This window comes from Leopardus geoffroyi, chromosome B2 (genome assembly GCF_018350155.1).
Source record: "Leopardus geoffroyi isolate Oge1 chromosome B2, O.geoffroyi_Oge1_pat1.0, whole genome shotgun sequence".
In the NCBI taxonomy this organism is placed as follows: domain Eukaryota; kingdom Metazoa; phylum Chordata; class Mammalia; order Carnivora; family Felidae; genus Leopardus; species Leopardus geoffroyi.
In genome coordinates this window covers 54,279,131-54,296,158 of record NC_059332.1, presented here as the reverse complement: position 1 = coordinate 54,296,158, position 17,028 = coordinate 54,279,131, and the positions used below count along the sequence as shown (strand labels likewise).

At 41.1% G+C, this 17,028-nt stretch overlaps 1 protein-coding gene across 26 annotated transcripts in view; it reads left to right on the top strand.

Moving 5' to 3' along the window:
* The window catches only part of DST (dystonin), a 495,699-nt gene that overhangs the window by 124,795 nt on the left and 353,876 nt on the right, over positions 1-17,028 (top strand). For 6 of the 26 annotated variants that reach the window (XM_045498620.1, XM_045498619.1, XM_045498617.1 and 3 more), the window contains exon 1: positions 5,568-6,306. The exons of 19 other annotated variants lie outside the window; for them this stretch is intronic. In XM_045498620.1, coding sequence (XP_045354576.1) covers positions 6,216-6,306 — 91 coding nt within the window. In that variant the 5' untranslated portion in view covers positions 5,568-6,215. Of the gene's footprint in view, positions 1-5,567; positions 6,307-17,028 lie in introns of those variants that run through there. One more of the 26 variants, XM_045498608.1, reaches the window with a different exon arrangement.

The following is a 17,028-nucleotide window of genomic DNA, read 5'->3' as shown; positions in this document are numbered from 1 at the left end:
CTGAAAGTATTAACTTATGTGATTCCTAGTGCATTTGCTAGAAGCTGTGAGAAAGCTGCCTTCTTTTCCATTTTTGCCCAGGGACACTGAGCTACGCAGATTTAACTGGGGTAGATTCCTGGCTTTTGGTACCCAGGATTGTAGAGGGTACTTCAGCAACTTGGATGCCATTTTTTTTTTTTTTTAAATGTAGCATCTCTGTCAGCATCATGTGTCCATAGCAGCTTTCTGTCTCTGGTGCTTTTCAGGGCTTAGCCATCATGCATTCCTGATTAATTAATTTATGGGAGGTGCCAACATTTCTGTTCTGTTACCGGTGTTCCCTTGCATTGGCTGTAAAAGTCGAACCAGAAGGGATGGCTTGTTTTACCCAGCTGAAAGCTGAGAACACTGAGGAAACCAGTCCTCCCAACCTTGCAGTGCTAGTGTGGTTCTCTCTTCTGTGTTCTGTGCATGAGACTTGCTTCCTGGGGTGATTGTTTCTCAATTCCCTCAATAATTCCCTCTCTCTCTCAGAAATGGTATAAGTCTTTTAGGGCTCTTGCAAAGGCCAAAGGTCAGGCTTTTTCCAGAGCTAGTTTCTGCAGTCAGTGGATCTGGCCTTCTTTCCTCTCCACTCCTGGGGTGGGGGTGCCCACCCAGTTTCTTTTGCCTCCCACTATAATGCAAAGTTGGTACTCTATCTTCCTCTGAGGGGGCTGGTGGGGAATAGTCCAGATCCCAGCCACCACAGCAGCTGAGACTCCCCCTATGGTCCCCCCAGTGGGATTTTCTGATTACGGGAAAAACAAACAGCGCCCAGCCAGCCATTCTGTAGTCTGGGTTTCTGGGGCAACAGCCTTGAGCTTCTTCTGTCTGTTGTGAGATGCTGGCTGGTCTCTTCCAGGCCTTTGAGAGGAGGGGTGGAGCCGGGAAAGGGTAGGAGGAGGGAGGATCTAGGAGGGAGACTGTTCTGGAGCCAAGTGAGAGTGAACAGGGGTGGCTTGGGGGAGCTGGGACAGACCTAGCTCTCACCGCCTTCCTCAAGTACTAAAAAATGTTTAGTCACTGAGGCCTGACTCCTTGTACCTCCCCTCTTTTCCCCCAACTACATGCAGGTCCAGGGCATGGAGAAGAGGAGACGGTGACTCCACCCTATCTTTGGCTGTGCAGAAAGGGAAGATAGGTGAAAAGAGGGTACTGAGAGAAGTTGTTGGGTCTTTGTGGAAAGCCTGGCCCATCAGAACAGGATACCTGTGTTCTGTGCATTTTTGTGGAAGGAACAGGTGCTTTTGGCTCGAGGGTTTTGATAGTGGTGGCAGAAGTGGATATTTTGCTTTCATTAGTGCAGGAAGGGGTTATGGGAGCAGGACGGATCAGGTGTTTGTCAGGGGGAATGACATTATATAAGCTGAGGAAGACAACTAGGCAGGAAGTCAGGAGAAGTTGGGGAGACTGTCATTGTACCCTGCAGATGGGGAAGAAATGGAAGAATTGGCAGTTCTGGTGGGATGCAGTGGGCAAGTAGCTGCTGATGTTGGTACACTGCAGACTCTTTGAGGGCAGGAGCCATGTCTTAACTCGTAAAATGTTTGTTGAGTTATTTGTGGGGATTGCTGTGAAGTTAGTGGTTATTAATGCACTTGAGACTTCCAAGTTACATACTTAAAAAAATTTCTTTTAATGTTTACTTATTTTTGAGAGAGAGAGACAGAGTGTGAGCAGGGGAGGGGCAGAGAGAGGAGACAGAATCCGAAGCAGGCTCCAGGCTCTGAGCTGTTAGCACAGAGCCTGATGCAGGGCTCGAACCCATAGACCATGAGATCATGACCTGAGCTGAAGTCAGACACTCAACAGACTGAGCTATCCCAGGTACCCCTCAAGTTACATACTTTTAAGATATTAATCAAAAAGAAAACAAAATTATGAATAGAATAAGCAGCCCTACTATGGAAATGTGCTACTGTATTTAAAATAAATATTGGTAAGTTGCTGTTTTCTACACAAATCACAATAATCATACCTTGGGAGCAGAGACTTGGAGGCCGGTCTTCAAATATCTGTTTAATAATAATGTGGCTAAAATATGAAATTCAGATATATTATGTGTTAAATACACTGCTGATCACCCCCATGTGAAGATAAGATCACTGCTGATCACCCCGTGTGAAGATAAGTGGAGGGAATTTGATGCTGTGGAGTTTGAAAACATACTATTAAAAGATTTTGACTCTTAACTTTATTAGACATTTTCAGTCTGCCCAAAACTCACCCCGTCTTTGAAATTCATCCCTAGTAAGACATGGGATGAGGTTCAGAAATGGTATGAGGCTGTCAATAGTGTTCATTACCTAGTAATAAAGGAGTTGAAAGTCCAATATTTTTATTTGTTTTTAAGATCACAAAGATAGAATTGAACATGAAAATGCCTAGAGTCAAAAAGACCATATGGTCTGTGGGATACCTTAATTAATTCACATTTAATAAAAATTTTATTGAGTCCTGGAATAAAATGAAGAAAAGCACATACTGTTGCCTTTAAGGAAGTTTTTGTTCAGTATGATGACTGGATGTGTTGTCAGATACTTACAACACGGTGTGAGAGATAAGCTGTAATGACTATAAGTACCTAATATGAAAAGAATCTAGAGGAGAGTCTAACTAGCTTGGACAGAGAGGGAAGGTTCCTGAGAGGCTTCTGGGGGGAAGTGCCACTTGAGGTGAGATTTGAAGAGCTTGATGGAAATAGAGGGAACGGGAACACCACTTCAGAGGGATGGTACCACAAGAACAAAGGTAGGGAGATGTGTTTAAATGGAAACTTTAAGGCAATCTAGAAATCAGAGTTAAGTGCTAAAAAAAAGTGGGAAAATATGATAAATGGAAACTTCAAGTAATATGCGTAGTAAAGCATGGAGTTTGGTAGGGAATAGCAGAAATTATAGAGGAGCTTGTGTGCAGTGTTGAGGAGATTGGACTATTTGTGTTGTAAGGGGTGGGGGAATTCTTGGAAGATTTTTCAGCAGTGCAGTGACATAATCATCAGGTTCACATTTTGCAGAATCTTATTGGTGCTGGTGTCGCATGTCTGACACTTTATGATTTTAAAAGTGCTTTTGCACTTGTTGTAGTTCTCTCATTTTAAAATCTGAGACTGTATACCTTTCCTTTCTCTCACAGGGTCAATGTGAGAATAAGATGACGAAGTGTGAGGAATGGGGCTTTGTAATATCCATTGTATAAATGGCTTTTACATAAGAACAATATAGATCTGCTGTTCTTAGTTACAGGGTTCCCAGTAAGTTGGGTGTTTTAGTATTGAAGTGCCCATAAAGGTACATGGTTTGTTGGTGACAGTGCTGTTTTAAAATAGGGATTTTTGTCCCATGTAAATTCTTTGAAGTGGGAATTGAAGGATCTAAGCAGAGTCAGACTTTGGACTCAGGTAAACTTGGATTTTGATTCTCCCTCTATCATTAGTCAGTTGTGTTTTCTTCAGCAATTTCCTGAATTTTTCTCAGCTCCATTTTCTTTATCAAAGGGGGTTATAGCTGTGGTGAGTAAATAAAGTAGTGAATGTAAAACCTTTTGTGAATTCCTTGGCACATGGCAAATGCTGTATAAATGAGTTGTTGATGGCCAGATGCTCTTAGAAGCAGTTACTACATTATCTCATTTAGTCTCCCAACAACCTTATGAAGTAGGTATAATTATTTTCTCCATTTTCCAGTGCGGAAACCTGCTGAGACTTAGGAAGAGAGACTCTTCCTAAGATTATACAACTAGGAAGTGGTGGATCTATGATCTGAATTCAAACATTCTTGACTCCAGAGGCCAGCCTCTTAACTGCTGTGCTTAACTGCTGCTTCCATATGGAATAGACTATTATTATTAGCAGGTTGACCCAATATTACCATTCCAAGCATGCATGGGGCAAAGGCTGTTTTTACAGAAAAGCCCAAATGCTGCTGCTGTTCATTTTGACTGGTTCCTTAAACAGAGAGTTAAAATCAATTAAGAGAGCACTGATTATATTCACAAAACGGAGTGCTACTGGGTTTCAGTCTTTGATGAAGACTCAGACTGTACCCTCAATGACCCTACTCATTGTGAAGGACACAAAACAGTTTTGAGGGATCTGTGTACCTGTATGGTCTATAAATGGAATGAGTCTCAGGGATCTAATTGCTAACTCTTTCATTTTAAGAAGGTGTCACAAATAACGCATGTGTATTACTTCATGCACTAATGTGTACATAAACACATACCAAGTTGCAAGAAAACTAGTGATCCTAAGTGCTTGGTGGGACATGGGCTCAAACTCAGATTATAAGCCAGTGGTCAGGGTAGAAAGGCGAGATACGGTTTTGCTTTGTTTGGAATAACAAAAGTAGGCCAGTTGCTCAGGAGAATTAAGGAAATAAAGATTTCCAGTTATAACTCAAATAAGTCTTGTTCGAGAGCATATAGTTTTTCAGTGAGTACTCATTCCCATCTAAGAGTTAATGGAAAATGTTCCAGATTCGCAACACTGAAAGGGAAAGGAAAAAAATATCATCAAGGACAAAAGGTCAGTACATATGAAGGGAAGAAATAGGGAAGGAAGATGTGGGCAAAAGGTGAAGCTGTCATAAGTCAGATGGTCAACAATGAGTTGATTTATCTATTAATAGTAGCTAACACGTATAAAGCCACAACTTTATAAGGTAGGCACTATTATCCCATTTTACTGATGGAGAAATTCTGAGAGGATAAGGAACTTGGCCGCGTCACACAGAAAGGAGGCAGGATGCCATCCAAGGCAGCCAGACTTCAATCAGTACTCTTAAACACATCCATTTACATGATCTGAGTACCCACTGGTTCCACCAATGGACCCTTAAAACTCACCACTTTAGTATATGACATGCCAAAGTTAAGAGAATTGTATCCATTTTACTCAAATTCAGTGGATACCAGTACTGTGTGGAATGAATAATGGGTAGAGAGAAGAAGGGAGGGGACACAGTAGCCTGGGGGCGTTGTGAACTGACCTGGCTGTGGCCGCTTCCTAGGAGCCCAGCGGCAGATGCGCCGACAGGCTCTGGGGGGCGGAAGGGAGGGACCGAGGGCTGGTCCGCCGGCTGCGCAAGCGCAGTAGCTTCCAGGCTGTCAGGCCCTGACGCGCAGGGCCACCTGCAGAGGCCACGCCGCCCCGCCCCCGAGATGTGCCCAGAGCAGGGACCCCCCCTCGCCCCCCCCACCCGGCCCCGTCCCGTGCTGCTACCACTGAGTGACCTGAGTCCCTCTATGCCATAAGCTGGGTTGAAGTGTATTTTCCACTCTCCTCCGCGTCACCCCTTCCCCGGGGAGAACTGCAGACTGCTCAGCGAGGGGTTGAGGGGGTGGGTGGGGGGGTATCCTGCGCTCGTCAGTGACCGCGATCTGCGGCTTTGTTTCCCAGGCACCTGTTGTGGGTCCCAAATAGAAACCTCACCCTTGGGGATCCGGGCTGGCCGGCCAGTGTCCGGGGGTGGGCGTGCTTGGCAGCAAGACCGACCTAGGTGGGCGGGCCGGGGAGGGGGCCACGGGGCGCCCGGCGCTGCCTGGGAGGGAGGGGCCGAGCCGCGCCGGGGTCGGAGCCTAGCCAGCCTGGGCGCTGACCGCCGCGCTTGCCCCCTCCCTTCCGCCCTCCGCCCTCCCCCCTCCCTTTCTCCGGGGGCGCGGGCGAGTGTCTGCGGCGCGGCGGCCAGGAAATGCCGCAGATGCGCCGCGCAGCATCCCGGGCGGAGGCAGCGCGCCAGTCCTCTCGCACCGCCGCCGCGGCCTCGGCCCGGCCCGGAGCAGGCACCCATCGCAGGGCCAGGGTGGCGACCGCGTTGGCCGAAGAGGGTCCCGGCGCCTGCCGCCCTTCGCCTGTCCCCACCGTGCTCCAGGCTCCTCCGCGTGGTGTGGCGCTGCTTGTCGCCGCCCCCGGGCTTGTCGAGATTTGCTGTTGCTGAAACCTGAGAGGGACTCTGGCTCCCCGGAGCGGCGGCTTGGCACCCGCAGCCCGCCAGGGGGCCTGGGCGTTTCCTCTGCCGGCTCCGGCGCCCACCACCCCCTCGCGCCCCGGGCTCTGCGTCTCCGGCTTCAGTGCTCTCCACCAGCGTGCCGCTCCTTCCGCTTTTCCAGTTCCCTAGGCAGCGTCTTGCTGACTCCCGGGGTTAGGAGGGGGAAAGGGGAATTGGCCAGTCATCGCTTAGATAAACTTCGGCATGGCGGGGTACCTCTCGCCAGCTGCTTACCTGTACGTGGAGGAGCAGGAGTACCTCCAGGCCTATGAGGATGTCCTGGAGAGGTACAAAGGTATGTGGTACCCGGTGCTTGGGCTGCGGGGCTTGGCACGCACCAGCCGGGTAACCGTTATCTTTGCTTAACCAGAGCCACTACGGCTTGGGCATAGGTAAACAGGTGTCTGGATCAGTCTTGGGAATGGACCAGGTCTTTTTGGAAGGGATTCAGTAACCCTGACTCACAGAAGGGTGGTGGGGTGGGCGATGGTCTGGAGACGCCCTTTGATAGGCTGTGGCGTGGGGGGAAGGGGTTTGGGTTCTGAGCACATTGCATTTTTCTTTCCCTTGTAAAAGCTGTTAAGTACTATGCATAATCATAATTCTTCCTGGGAGGGTGGGTACCGATTAATTCTCCATAGAATTACTAAGGCATTGCTGCTCTTGCTTTGCATGGGGTATTGGTTAACCCTATACAAAAGGTTCTGGGGTTCTTAAATAGATGGGCTGTTTCACCACTGAGTGCATCACCAAATCATTTTTCTTAGAACGATTTTATTTGAAAAAAGTTTATGGTTGGTGACTATATACCTATTCTTATGTGTCATAAAAATTATTTGATTGTGATGGATGAAAGACTTAAGTCAGCGACTCTTGTAAATTTAAATATAAAGCAATATATTTTGAGGTTTTTTTTTTTTTTTCCTATACATTATGTTGGGGAAATTCTGTGCCAACCTGATAAATTTTTCATATTTTAGTATTGTTTACTTCGATCTTAAAGTGCACCATCTCCTCTTAAAGGGTCTTTTTGTCTCTGGAAATCATTTTTCAGTGCGTACAGAGACACAGTAAGGAGACCGAAACACTGCACACCCAAGGCTAGCTCACAGAGTCTTAATATATTAATAGTGAATAGTGGTCTGATTCATATCTTGGATTCAAATGGCTTTAGATCTTTCGAATATTGGCTTTAGGCTCAATTTCTGTAATTTGAGTGGGCATTATATGGTTAAAAATGGCCCGCATTAATAGTTTTCTATTAGTAGAAAGTATAAATATAAAATACTGAATTGAATACTTAAATTCCAAATCTCCAAAAATCTCAAAACCCACCCAGTAATATGTTTTATCTCTTTCTAGAATGTGTTTTATTATTGACATTCTTTTAATCCACGTAGAATTTTGTAAACAGCACCATCAGAATTCCTTTGTGCCAAGACTCTATTGTGTATAATACTGCCACTGAGCAAATGCAGTGGTATTTTAGGCGAAAGCACATTGGTAGCATTTATGTCTGTGTATGTGTGTAATATTCTCATGTTTATGTCTTTCTTAATCAGTTGTCTCCAGAACGTTAAAAATGAGAAACATTGCAATATAGACTAGTAAACCTTATTGAAGACACACACCTGTGCTCTTTAAAATCCCAAAGAAAAAAGTTGAAAAGTTCTAAAGCATATACATTTTATACTTTCGAAAAAAATTATAACCATATGAATTTTTGTCTCGAGTTTTGCCTCAGTGATATGTGGCTGTTTTCAGGTGACTTTGAAAACAGTAACTGAAGTGCTGATTAGACGACTTGTCTTGCAGAAGCAGACATTATTGAAAAGCTTGTTTCTATTTGCCTTTGGAAATAAAAGAAAATTAAAGATCTGAAGGCCATTGCAGTTTTCATGACACTTCATTTTAATTATGACCTAATGATCAGTATTGCACTTAGGCATACACTTTTTCAAACACGTCCAAAATTTCACAGAAAAAAGTGAGGATTGTTTCCTTCATTTTCTTTGTGGTTTTAAAATGCTTAGGTCATCAATTTGTACTTGGCTTTATAGATGTTCTATGTTTCATTTAGTTTTGTAAAGGAAAGTAAGAGTATTGGTTAGTGTATCGTATGAAAGACTGGAGACCTGGAAAACTCATTGTTTCCCAATGTGTTTTGAAGCCAGTTATGATTTCCCATCAGTATCCAATACGATGACTTCACTATAGTGCTTATGATCCCAATGACTTGCTGTGGGGGCTGATCTAATCAGGAAAGAATTGTAGGCTTTGAATAGGGAGTGTCAGTTCACTAAACTTTCAAAGTACAGTTGCTCATTTTCTGAAATCATGCATTGTTCAAACATCTCGCATTCCCATTTGAACTTAAGAGAGGTTATTTTGACTTTTATTTCTGACAAAGTTCCTTGGTTACAGAATGAGTTTGCATTCAGCTAGTGTATTATCAGGTTGCCAAGTTATCATATGCCCCAGCTGTTGAATAGTGTAAGTGGTGGAGTCAGCTGGAACAAATTCAAAATTTGTCTGTTGTCAGAAACGTAGAGTTGTAATAATCTATACTGTCAGCAATTATGAGTACTGGGTTTAGGAGCTGAGAGTTTTGTCAGGCTTAGTCCTCAGATGGCCTTGCAAGGACTTCCAACCTAGTCCTTTGTAGAAAACCCAGTAGTGGCAAGTGAGTGAGTGAGCCCTAGTTACTTACGGTGTGGCCTATTCTCTTGTCTTGCTTTGGTCCGTTACTTCTGAGTAAAAATAGGCAACTGTTTGCTGAATTAGAATAACACAGAGCTATTTGCTGCAGAGAGGAGTGCAGTGCTCTGATTCATATTGTAGTCCTCTTATAAAACATACAGTCAGAATATTCAGGGCATCCAATTAAAAAAACATCACATTACTTCAGCTAACAGCACAGTCAGGGGGAGTAAAGGCATTTATTTACAAATAAAACATATTTACTTATTGTTTATGCTAGAAATTGCCCATGTCAGTGGCTTTCTTTAATATTTATTAGCTTATCTACTGTATTTACCATGTAATACAAAACATGTTTAGTAGCTTAGCATAAAAGGACAGAATAATCCCTCTTTTTTTTTTTTCTGGTCAGTGTAAGGAAACTAACCTGTATACTATTATACTTAATTATATGTTTTTATATTATTCATACTAATTAGCTGTCACTTTAATCCGTGAAATTCTGCTAGTTAGCTCTGTCATTGGAAGCTTTAATTTTCTCAATGTTGTTACTTTTTGAAAAGGATGTTAAATGTGAAAAATGACATCATTAAGATGAACCCAGCAAATCTTATTTTATACAGTTTAGACTTAAAAAGAAGGTAGTTTATTTTGGTGCAACCAAATGAATGTCTTCCCATTGATCTGGAAATTAATTATCCCCACACAACTGTAAAAAAATGCTTCACTATCATTCTCTTTGAAAGCTGCATGCCAGATTTGTTACTTGTAAAAATCGTCTTTGATTACTTAGGAAAAAAAGGAAAAAAAATTTGTTTTTCGTGAAAACTTTGAGTAATTGCTTCAGTCCCTTCTCTCAGGGCTATGTAATTCTGCTTATGTGCTTGGTGACTGAGAATCACTGCACCTGTAGTTTTCATTTCAAGTTCAGTTTTATGGCCTGCATAGATGTGTGGTTGGCAAAAATCCTGTCCTTTTGCTGTGTAAACTACTCTGGTGCCATCTGATTTGAAAGTTGGAGTGTAAAGGTTTCCAGGAACTTTCCTTCCCTTCATACTGTGTAGTCTTTGATGATCTTGCTCAGTGGTTTTCACTTGGATTCCAGGATGCTGCAAAAACTTGATTTCACATTTCACCTGCTCATGCTCTGCTCACAGGTTAATGTAATAGTTGTGTAATAGTGAACTTCAACTGTGCTGCATCGTGATAGTATTATATTGTAGCTAGTTATAACAGTATTAGTCTTGGTTTTTTCTTTTCCTTTAATGAATGAAATAGGCTTAATCTGGTAGTAAGTGTTAGGATTGTATTTGATTGTTTGTAACAGAAAACAGATGATAGTGTTTCTTTGTATCAGGTACTGAGAGGTCATGGTAGGCAGGTAGGCAGACCAGGGTTGAAGGATACCTCGATTTGCCAACAGGACCTGGACTTCTATATTGCTGCTTAGCCACTTGTGTATCATGTGGTCATTCTGTCATCACAAGATGGCTGCTCCTTCTCTATCCCTTGTGTCTTACTTCCACATGGAGGAAGAAGTGCAAGGACAAAGGACAAAAGGTGCAAACTAGTTGAGTTGGCCTCCTTTTAAAGAGTTTTTTTAGAAGCCCACTTAGCAACTTTCACTAGTATCTCCTTCAGGGGAACTATTAAAATGGTCACTGCTATCTGCATAGCAGACTAGGAAAGTACCCGCTTGAACACAGTTGAACTTGTGTTGGTTTAAAGGATAAGAAAAAAATGGATATAGAGTTTGCAACCAGCAGGGTCTGGCACACAGACGGAAAAGTATCTGCCCTGAAATTCAAAACTTAAAGTTTAGGCACATGTTAACGACCATAACACAATATATTTGACTTTGCTAAAATTTAAGAGAATATCTGAGAGCTCTGCTGAAATCTTTGAGGATTTTCAAAATGACACAGTTGAATGTTTTATAATGTTACAACATGGATTTGAAAGTAATTTCAAATTGGCCAAATAATTTATTCATTGCCTCCTACCATAAGGAACACTATCAGTCTAGGAATGTAAGCAGTTATTAGATATTGTTAGTGAATTTAACATTGAACCCAAAATATCAGACTGATGCTCCTTTGGTTTCTTTTGTTTTGACTTAGACTTTTGTAGATTTCTCAACATTTATTTACCTAGGGACTTTTAAAAAAGCTTTATGCTTTTGAAAGTTTTTTTATTTGAGCAATGTGGAGATGCTTATTATCTGGCTCAGTGGTGATGTTTTAGGTAAAAAATGACATGTAAGGAGAGGCAGTGGGAACAATTTATTGTCTTACAGTTAATCTGTAGCCAGGCAAAGAAACTTCAGTGTTTCTGCGTTTGGGTCATGTGTGCCCAGGAGCCTGGCTCTGGAGAGCTGGACTGTTTGACCAAAGTGTCTTCATGAGATTGAAGATTGTAAAAACATCCGAAGCTATAGAGGTGACAGAAAGATGGAGAGTATCAAGGCTGTTGGGTGTTCCTTTCTGTTTTAGCTCTACAACTGAGTATAAAAATGTGTAAGATTATCTGACCGTTTGTCTGATGAACGAATTGAGTGAGAGGATTTGTAGTTTAGAATATTTAGTATTTCTTATTAATTAAAAAGAAACTCGGGTGCTTCTGTTACATGGGACTTTTCTTTTGAAAAGAAAGGCTTTTGTGTCCATTTCTCAGCTCTTAGTAAACTAGGAAATCACATGCTACTTACTTCCAAAAAGGAATTTCAGGCAGCTATCTGCTGAAATACATCATTATTTCTATAACAGATCGAATAAGGATTTATTTATTTTTTGGTTTATTTCTTTTTTTATTAAAATTTTTTTTAAACGTTCACTTTTGAGAGACAGAGTGTGAGTGGGGGGAGGGGCAGAGATACAGAATCTGAAGAAGGCTCCAGGCTCTGAGCTGTCAGCGCAGAGTCTGACATGGGGCTCGAACTCACGATCTGAACTGAAGTCGGATGCTTAACTGACTGAGCCATCCAGGTGCCCCATTTGTTAGTTTATTTCTTTAATGCAATTTTATTTGCTGTTATTTTTCAATCTACTATTATCTCTTTCAGAAGAGGAAGCAAATAATTCTGCTTGCGTTGGATGTTGTACTTATGGTCGAAAGGGATTTTACTCTGTGAGGTGAAGGTGCCAGGGAGGAAAGCTCCAAGAGGAAAGACTAGTGTGACCATTCCATTTCATTACTATAACCATAGAATCCATTTTGAGCATTTGGCTAAAGTGCACAATAAGTTTTTGAGATGCAAGTGTGTAGAGGTTGTAGGAAAATGGAAGTGGGTGAATATGGAGGGTTACGTTGGGGCAGATGGAAAGGGTGTTGAATGCCTCACTGAGGATCAGGTTTGGGCTTTATTTTGTAGGTAGGGAAGGGAACCCTAATGATCTTCAGTAGAATGTTACCAGTGAGAATAGCTTTTAGAGAGATAACTTTGGTGACAGTAGGGAGATAGGCCGCTGTACAATTATGGTGGTTGGAATGGAAGGCTGATTCAAGAGAAATTATAGAAGTTGACAGGATGGCTGACTGGTTGGTTCTGTGTATGGGACTGGGAAGGGGTGCAGCAACTTTCATTGTTGAAGTTACATTTGAAGAAGCCTGGAGCGTTTTCTTTTTAATTTGTGTAAAAAAAAAATGTGTAGTGTGTTAATTAGAAAGTATCTTTTTGAAACAATTTTTTTTTTTAAAGTTTATTTATCTTGAGAGAGGAGAGAAGAGTGTGAGTGAGCGGCGGAGGGGCAGAGGGAGAAAGAGAGAGAGAGAGAGAGAGAATATCCCAAGCAGGGTCCATGTGTGGACAGTGTAAAAGCACCATGCAGGGCTCGATCCCATGACCCTGGGATCATGACCTGAGCTGAAATCAAGAGTTGGTTGCTTAACCAACTGAGCCACCTGGGTGCCCCTGAAACAATTAAAAAAAAATGTTCGTTTGTTTTTGAGAGAGAGTGAGACTGCAAGGGAGGGTCAGAGAGGGAGACAGAGGGTCTGAAAGCGAGTTCTGCACTGAGAGCAGAGAGCCCGATGCAGGGGCTGTAACTCATGAAACTGTGAGATCCTGACGTGAGCTGAAGTTGGATGCTTAATCGACTGAGTCACCCAGGTGACCCAAAACAAATTTTTAATATAAATGATTATTAGACCTTCTTTGGTAATGAAATGGTATGAATGCTGTTTTGCTTGACTTTGGAAATACAGCAAGTAGTGTGACCTAGAAAACTGGAATGTTCCATTTAATGTAAGGCTCCTGAAGTAATGACTTATCAATCTTGTTGGAATACTCTGAGCAGGATTTGTAGTATCTTAGAGCAGTGAATTTGTTTTCTTTAAGCAAATAAAATTACTGGTTTAAGATCCTTTGTAGAAATAACTGTAAGTTATTAAAAACAAATCTTTCAATATATTTCAGTAATTTGTAGTGTTTGGTTTTATTTCAGAAAGTCTTTTTTTTCCCTCCTATGTAAACTTCAGATTTGTAGTCAATTTTGTTTGGTAGATAAGAAGTGCAGTAGTTACATGATCTTGTAAGTTCTAAGCCATCCTTTAATTTATGGGTGAAGCTTTTAATTTCTAACTGAAAATAGTAAAAATAATAGCTACCATTTATATGCTTACCTACTTATATGCCAGACAGTGCTGGGTATTGCGAATGAATTATATATGTATAATTTCTAATTCTCATAACTCTTTCATCTTCGCTACAACTACCGCCATTTTGCCCATATGGAAATTGAAGCTTAGAGAAGTTAATTTTCCTAAGATCATACTGGTGTAAATGGTGGCCATGGCATTTGAACGTAAAGTGTATATTTGACATACTATATATTTTGAGTTTCATTCCATTGGTAAATGTTGCAGAAGTTGTTTTTATGAAAAAATTTTTATTAGGATTGTGATTTTGATTAATACTACAACTGCTTGGGATGTGTTAAATGGATGCATGACATTAAAATTAATAGCTTAAAAATTGATAGAGATTTATTTCAATTCAAGTGTTAAATAGACTTTGGAGATTGAACTGTTATATATCTTAGCTGGATTATAAATTCTAATTATTAGATATCCATGAAAGGAAAATAAAATTTTAAGATGAGCATTTTCAGTGTGTATTTAGGTTGAGATTTTGAAAAGAATTAAGTTTTGTAAATGTCACCAATGAATGTGGCCGCTTTGATACATGCCTGAAATGTTTCCTGGAAAGAATCGTCAAAGCGAATTGACAAAGTCTTGATTTTTCTCTAGTGGGTGAAAATATTTCCCAGTGAATCCTGGTATTAAAGACATTTTACAAAGATACTATTGTCTCAGTGAATTAAAACGTGCCCTTATTTGCAGTGTTACAGTTCTCCATGCTGGCCATGCCAGTGTGACTGTATGCATTCTTGATTCTTGGCATGGAATACTACTACTTGGTGGCTTATTTTGTCCTACCTTTATTAACCTGGTGAGGTCTGATGCATCAAGTCTACCTCACTGGCTCAGTGAAGGTGGGATAAAGTAGTACATATGAAGTATTCTGAGCAGCAGAGATTACATAGATGACTCAAGTCCTCTGGCTCCTCCTAGGCCAGTAGCTTTTATTTTATTTTATTTTTTATTTTATTTTATTTTATTTTATTGAGTGAATAGACTACTTTGAAAGTACTTTTAATTCATAGAAAAATTGGGCAGAAAGTACAGAGAGTTCCCATATACTCCTTCCTCGCCCCTTACTGTTTCCCCTTTTGATATCTTGCATTGGTGTGGTACTTTTGTTATAATTGATAAACCAATATTGATGTATTATTATTAAGATCCATAGTTTAGATTAGGGTTCACTAATGCATGTATCATGTGTCTACCATTACAGTATCATACAGAATTGTTTCACTGCCCCCAAATACTCTGCATTCTACCTATTCTCCTTCATCCCTGAATCTCTGGCAGCTACCGATCTTTTTAGTCTTCATAGTTTGCCTTTTCTAGAAGTTCTCTAGTTGGAATCATGTATTTTGTAGCCTTTTCACAGTGGATTCTTTCACTTGGTAATAGGCAATTAAGGTTCCTCCATGTCCCTTCATGGCTTAATAGCTCATTTCTTTTTATTGCTGACTAATATTCCATTATTTGGATGTACCGCAGTTTATCCACTCATCTATTGAGGACATCTTTCTTGCTTTCAGCTTTTGTCAGTTATGAATAAAACTGCTATAAACATTTGTGAGCTGGGTTTTATATGGACAGAAGTTTCCAACTCATTTGGGTAAATTCCTAGTAGTACAGCTATTGGATCGTATGGTAAGGCTTTGTTATCTTATAATAAACTGCTAAACGGTCTTCCAAAGTGGCTGTAGCCTTTTGCATTTCCACCAGCAATGAATGAGTGTTCCTGTTGCACTGCATCCTCACCAGCATTTGGTGTTGTCAGTGTTTTGGATTTTAATCATTCTAAAAGGTGTGAAATGGTTTTGAATTGTTTTAATTTGCAGTTCCCTAATGACACATGATGTGGAACATCTTTTCATATGGTTATTTGCCATCTTTACTCTTTTGGTGTGGTGTCTATTCGGGCCTTTTGCCCACTTTTTAATTGGATTGTTTGTCTTATTGTTGAGTTTTAAGAATTCTTTGTATGTTTTAAATAATGGTCTTTTAGTAGATATGTGTTTTGCAAATGGCTAGTGACTTTTTATACAGTTGCCTCCTTTTGACACTTATAAACCATTGCATATTATAGATATTATTTAAATAAATAAGGCCCTGATTATTTCCTTTCATATGGTCATGTTGTTTTTAACTACTATTTTGTTTTGGGTACATGCATTAAATATTGTAGCTACTTCAGAGGATTGCATGTGGTGTCTCAGAGTTCAGCTATCTGACAGTTTGCTCAGTTATCTGCATATGCTGCTGCTACGATTCAGGTATCCAGTTGGTTGGCAGCTATGATGCTTTATAGCACTTGAGTCTAAAATTAGTTGAACTGTTCTATTTTAAGGATAAACTGCAGTTAGTAGTCCATGTCCTGCAAAACATATGAAAGTTCAACTCTTAGGATATTGGATTACTTATTTAAAATGTGATCAGAAGTAGGGTTACATAGATAATTGTTAGCTTTAGTTGTTTAGCAAGTTTTTGTTGTGGCGATTTGATTATAGCCTGGGTGTAAAGCTATATGTATGTAATATCTAAGAACACAAAGTTTTACTCTTGTCCCTTAAACTGAAGACAGTGCCTTTAACTAAGTGATCATGTTTGAGTTTTAAAATCATGTGAGTTAAGAGGTAGAACAAGATTACCTGATTTTTCTTTCAGCGTATTTTAGAAGAGCCACAGACTGTGAACATTGATGAATGCTGGAACACCATCGACTACCTTTGCTAGGGGAAAGAGGTGAATGATAAAAGAAATATTTGGCGGTTCATTTTATGATCTTCCCCACCCCCCTGACCAAAGTTTGTTTGTTTCTTTGTTTATTTATTTATTTATTTATTTTGAGAGAGACAGAGAGACAGAGCAGGGGAGGCACGGAGAGAGAGGAAGAGGGAGAGAATCCCAAGCAGACTCCATGGAGTCAGCGCAGAGACCAATGTGGGGCTCGAACTCACAAACAGTGAGATCAAGACCTGAGCCGAAATCAAGAGTTGGATGCTTAACCGACTGAGCCACCCAGGCACGGATGGAATATGTGGTTTAATTCTAAATATTTGTTGATCATATGCTTTAAAAATGTGCAGAGGAACTAGGGTCTGCAGAAGGAAGAGGAACATAGGACTACAGGACTGTAGCCTCCCAAAGACACAGTTTTGGTGAGGAAGGTGGACCAGCTCTACGCATTATAAGTGAGTGCCACAAAAGAGGAGTAATGTGAACATTCCAGGGTTTTACTAGCCGAGTTGGCTATTTGAGGAAAGCAGAATTTCAGTAAGGGGAGGAGACTTGGTGTTGTTTGTGAGGGGTGGATGGCATCAGCAGAGGGCTTTCTCCACCTTACCATTTCATCTGGGCAGTATGACCTGGTGTTTCATTCACTCTGCAATTGTAGGAAAATATTATCAGAATGATTTATTCAATACTGAAAATTTTTTTTTTACATTTATTTATTTTTGAGAGACAGAGTGAGACAGAGCATGAGCAGGGGAGGGCAGAGAGAGAAGGAGACACAGAATCTGAAGCAGCCTCCAGGCTCTGAGCAAGCAGTCAGCACAGAGCCTGATGCGGGGCTTGAACCCCTGAACCGTGAGATCATGACCTGAGCTGAAGTCAAACGCTCATCCCACTGAGCCACTCAGGTGCCCCTGTTTAATCAATACTTTAAACCATACATTTCATT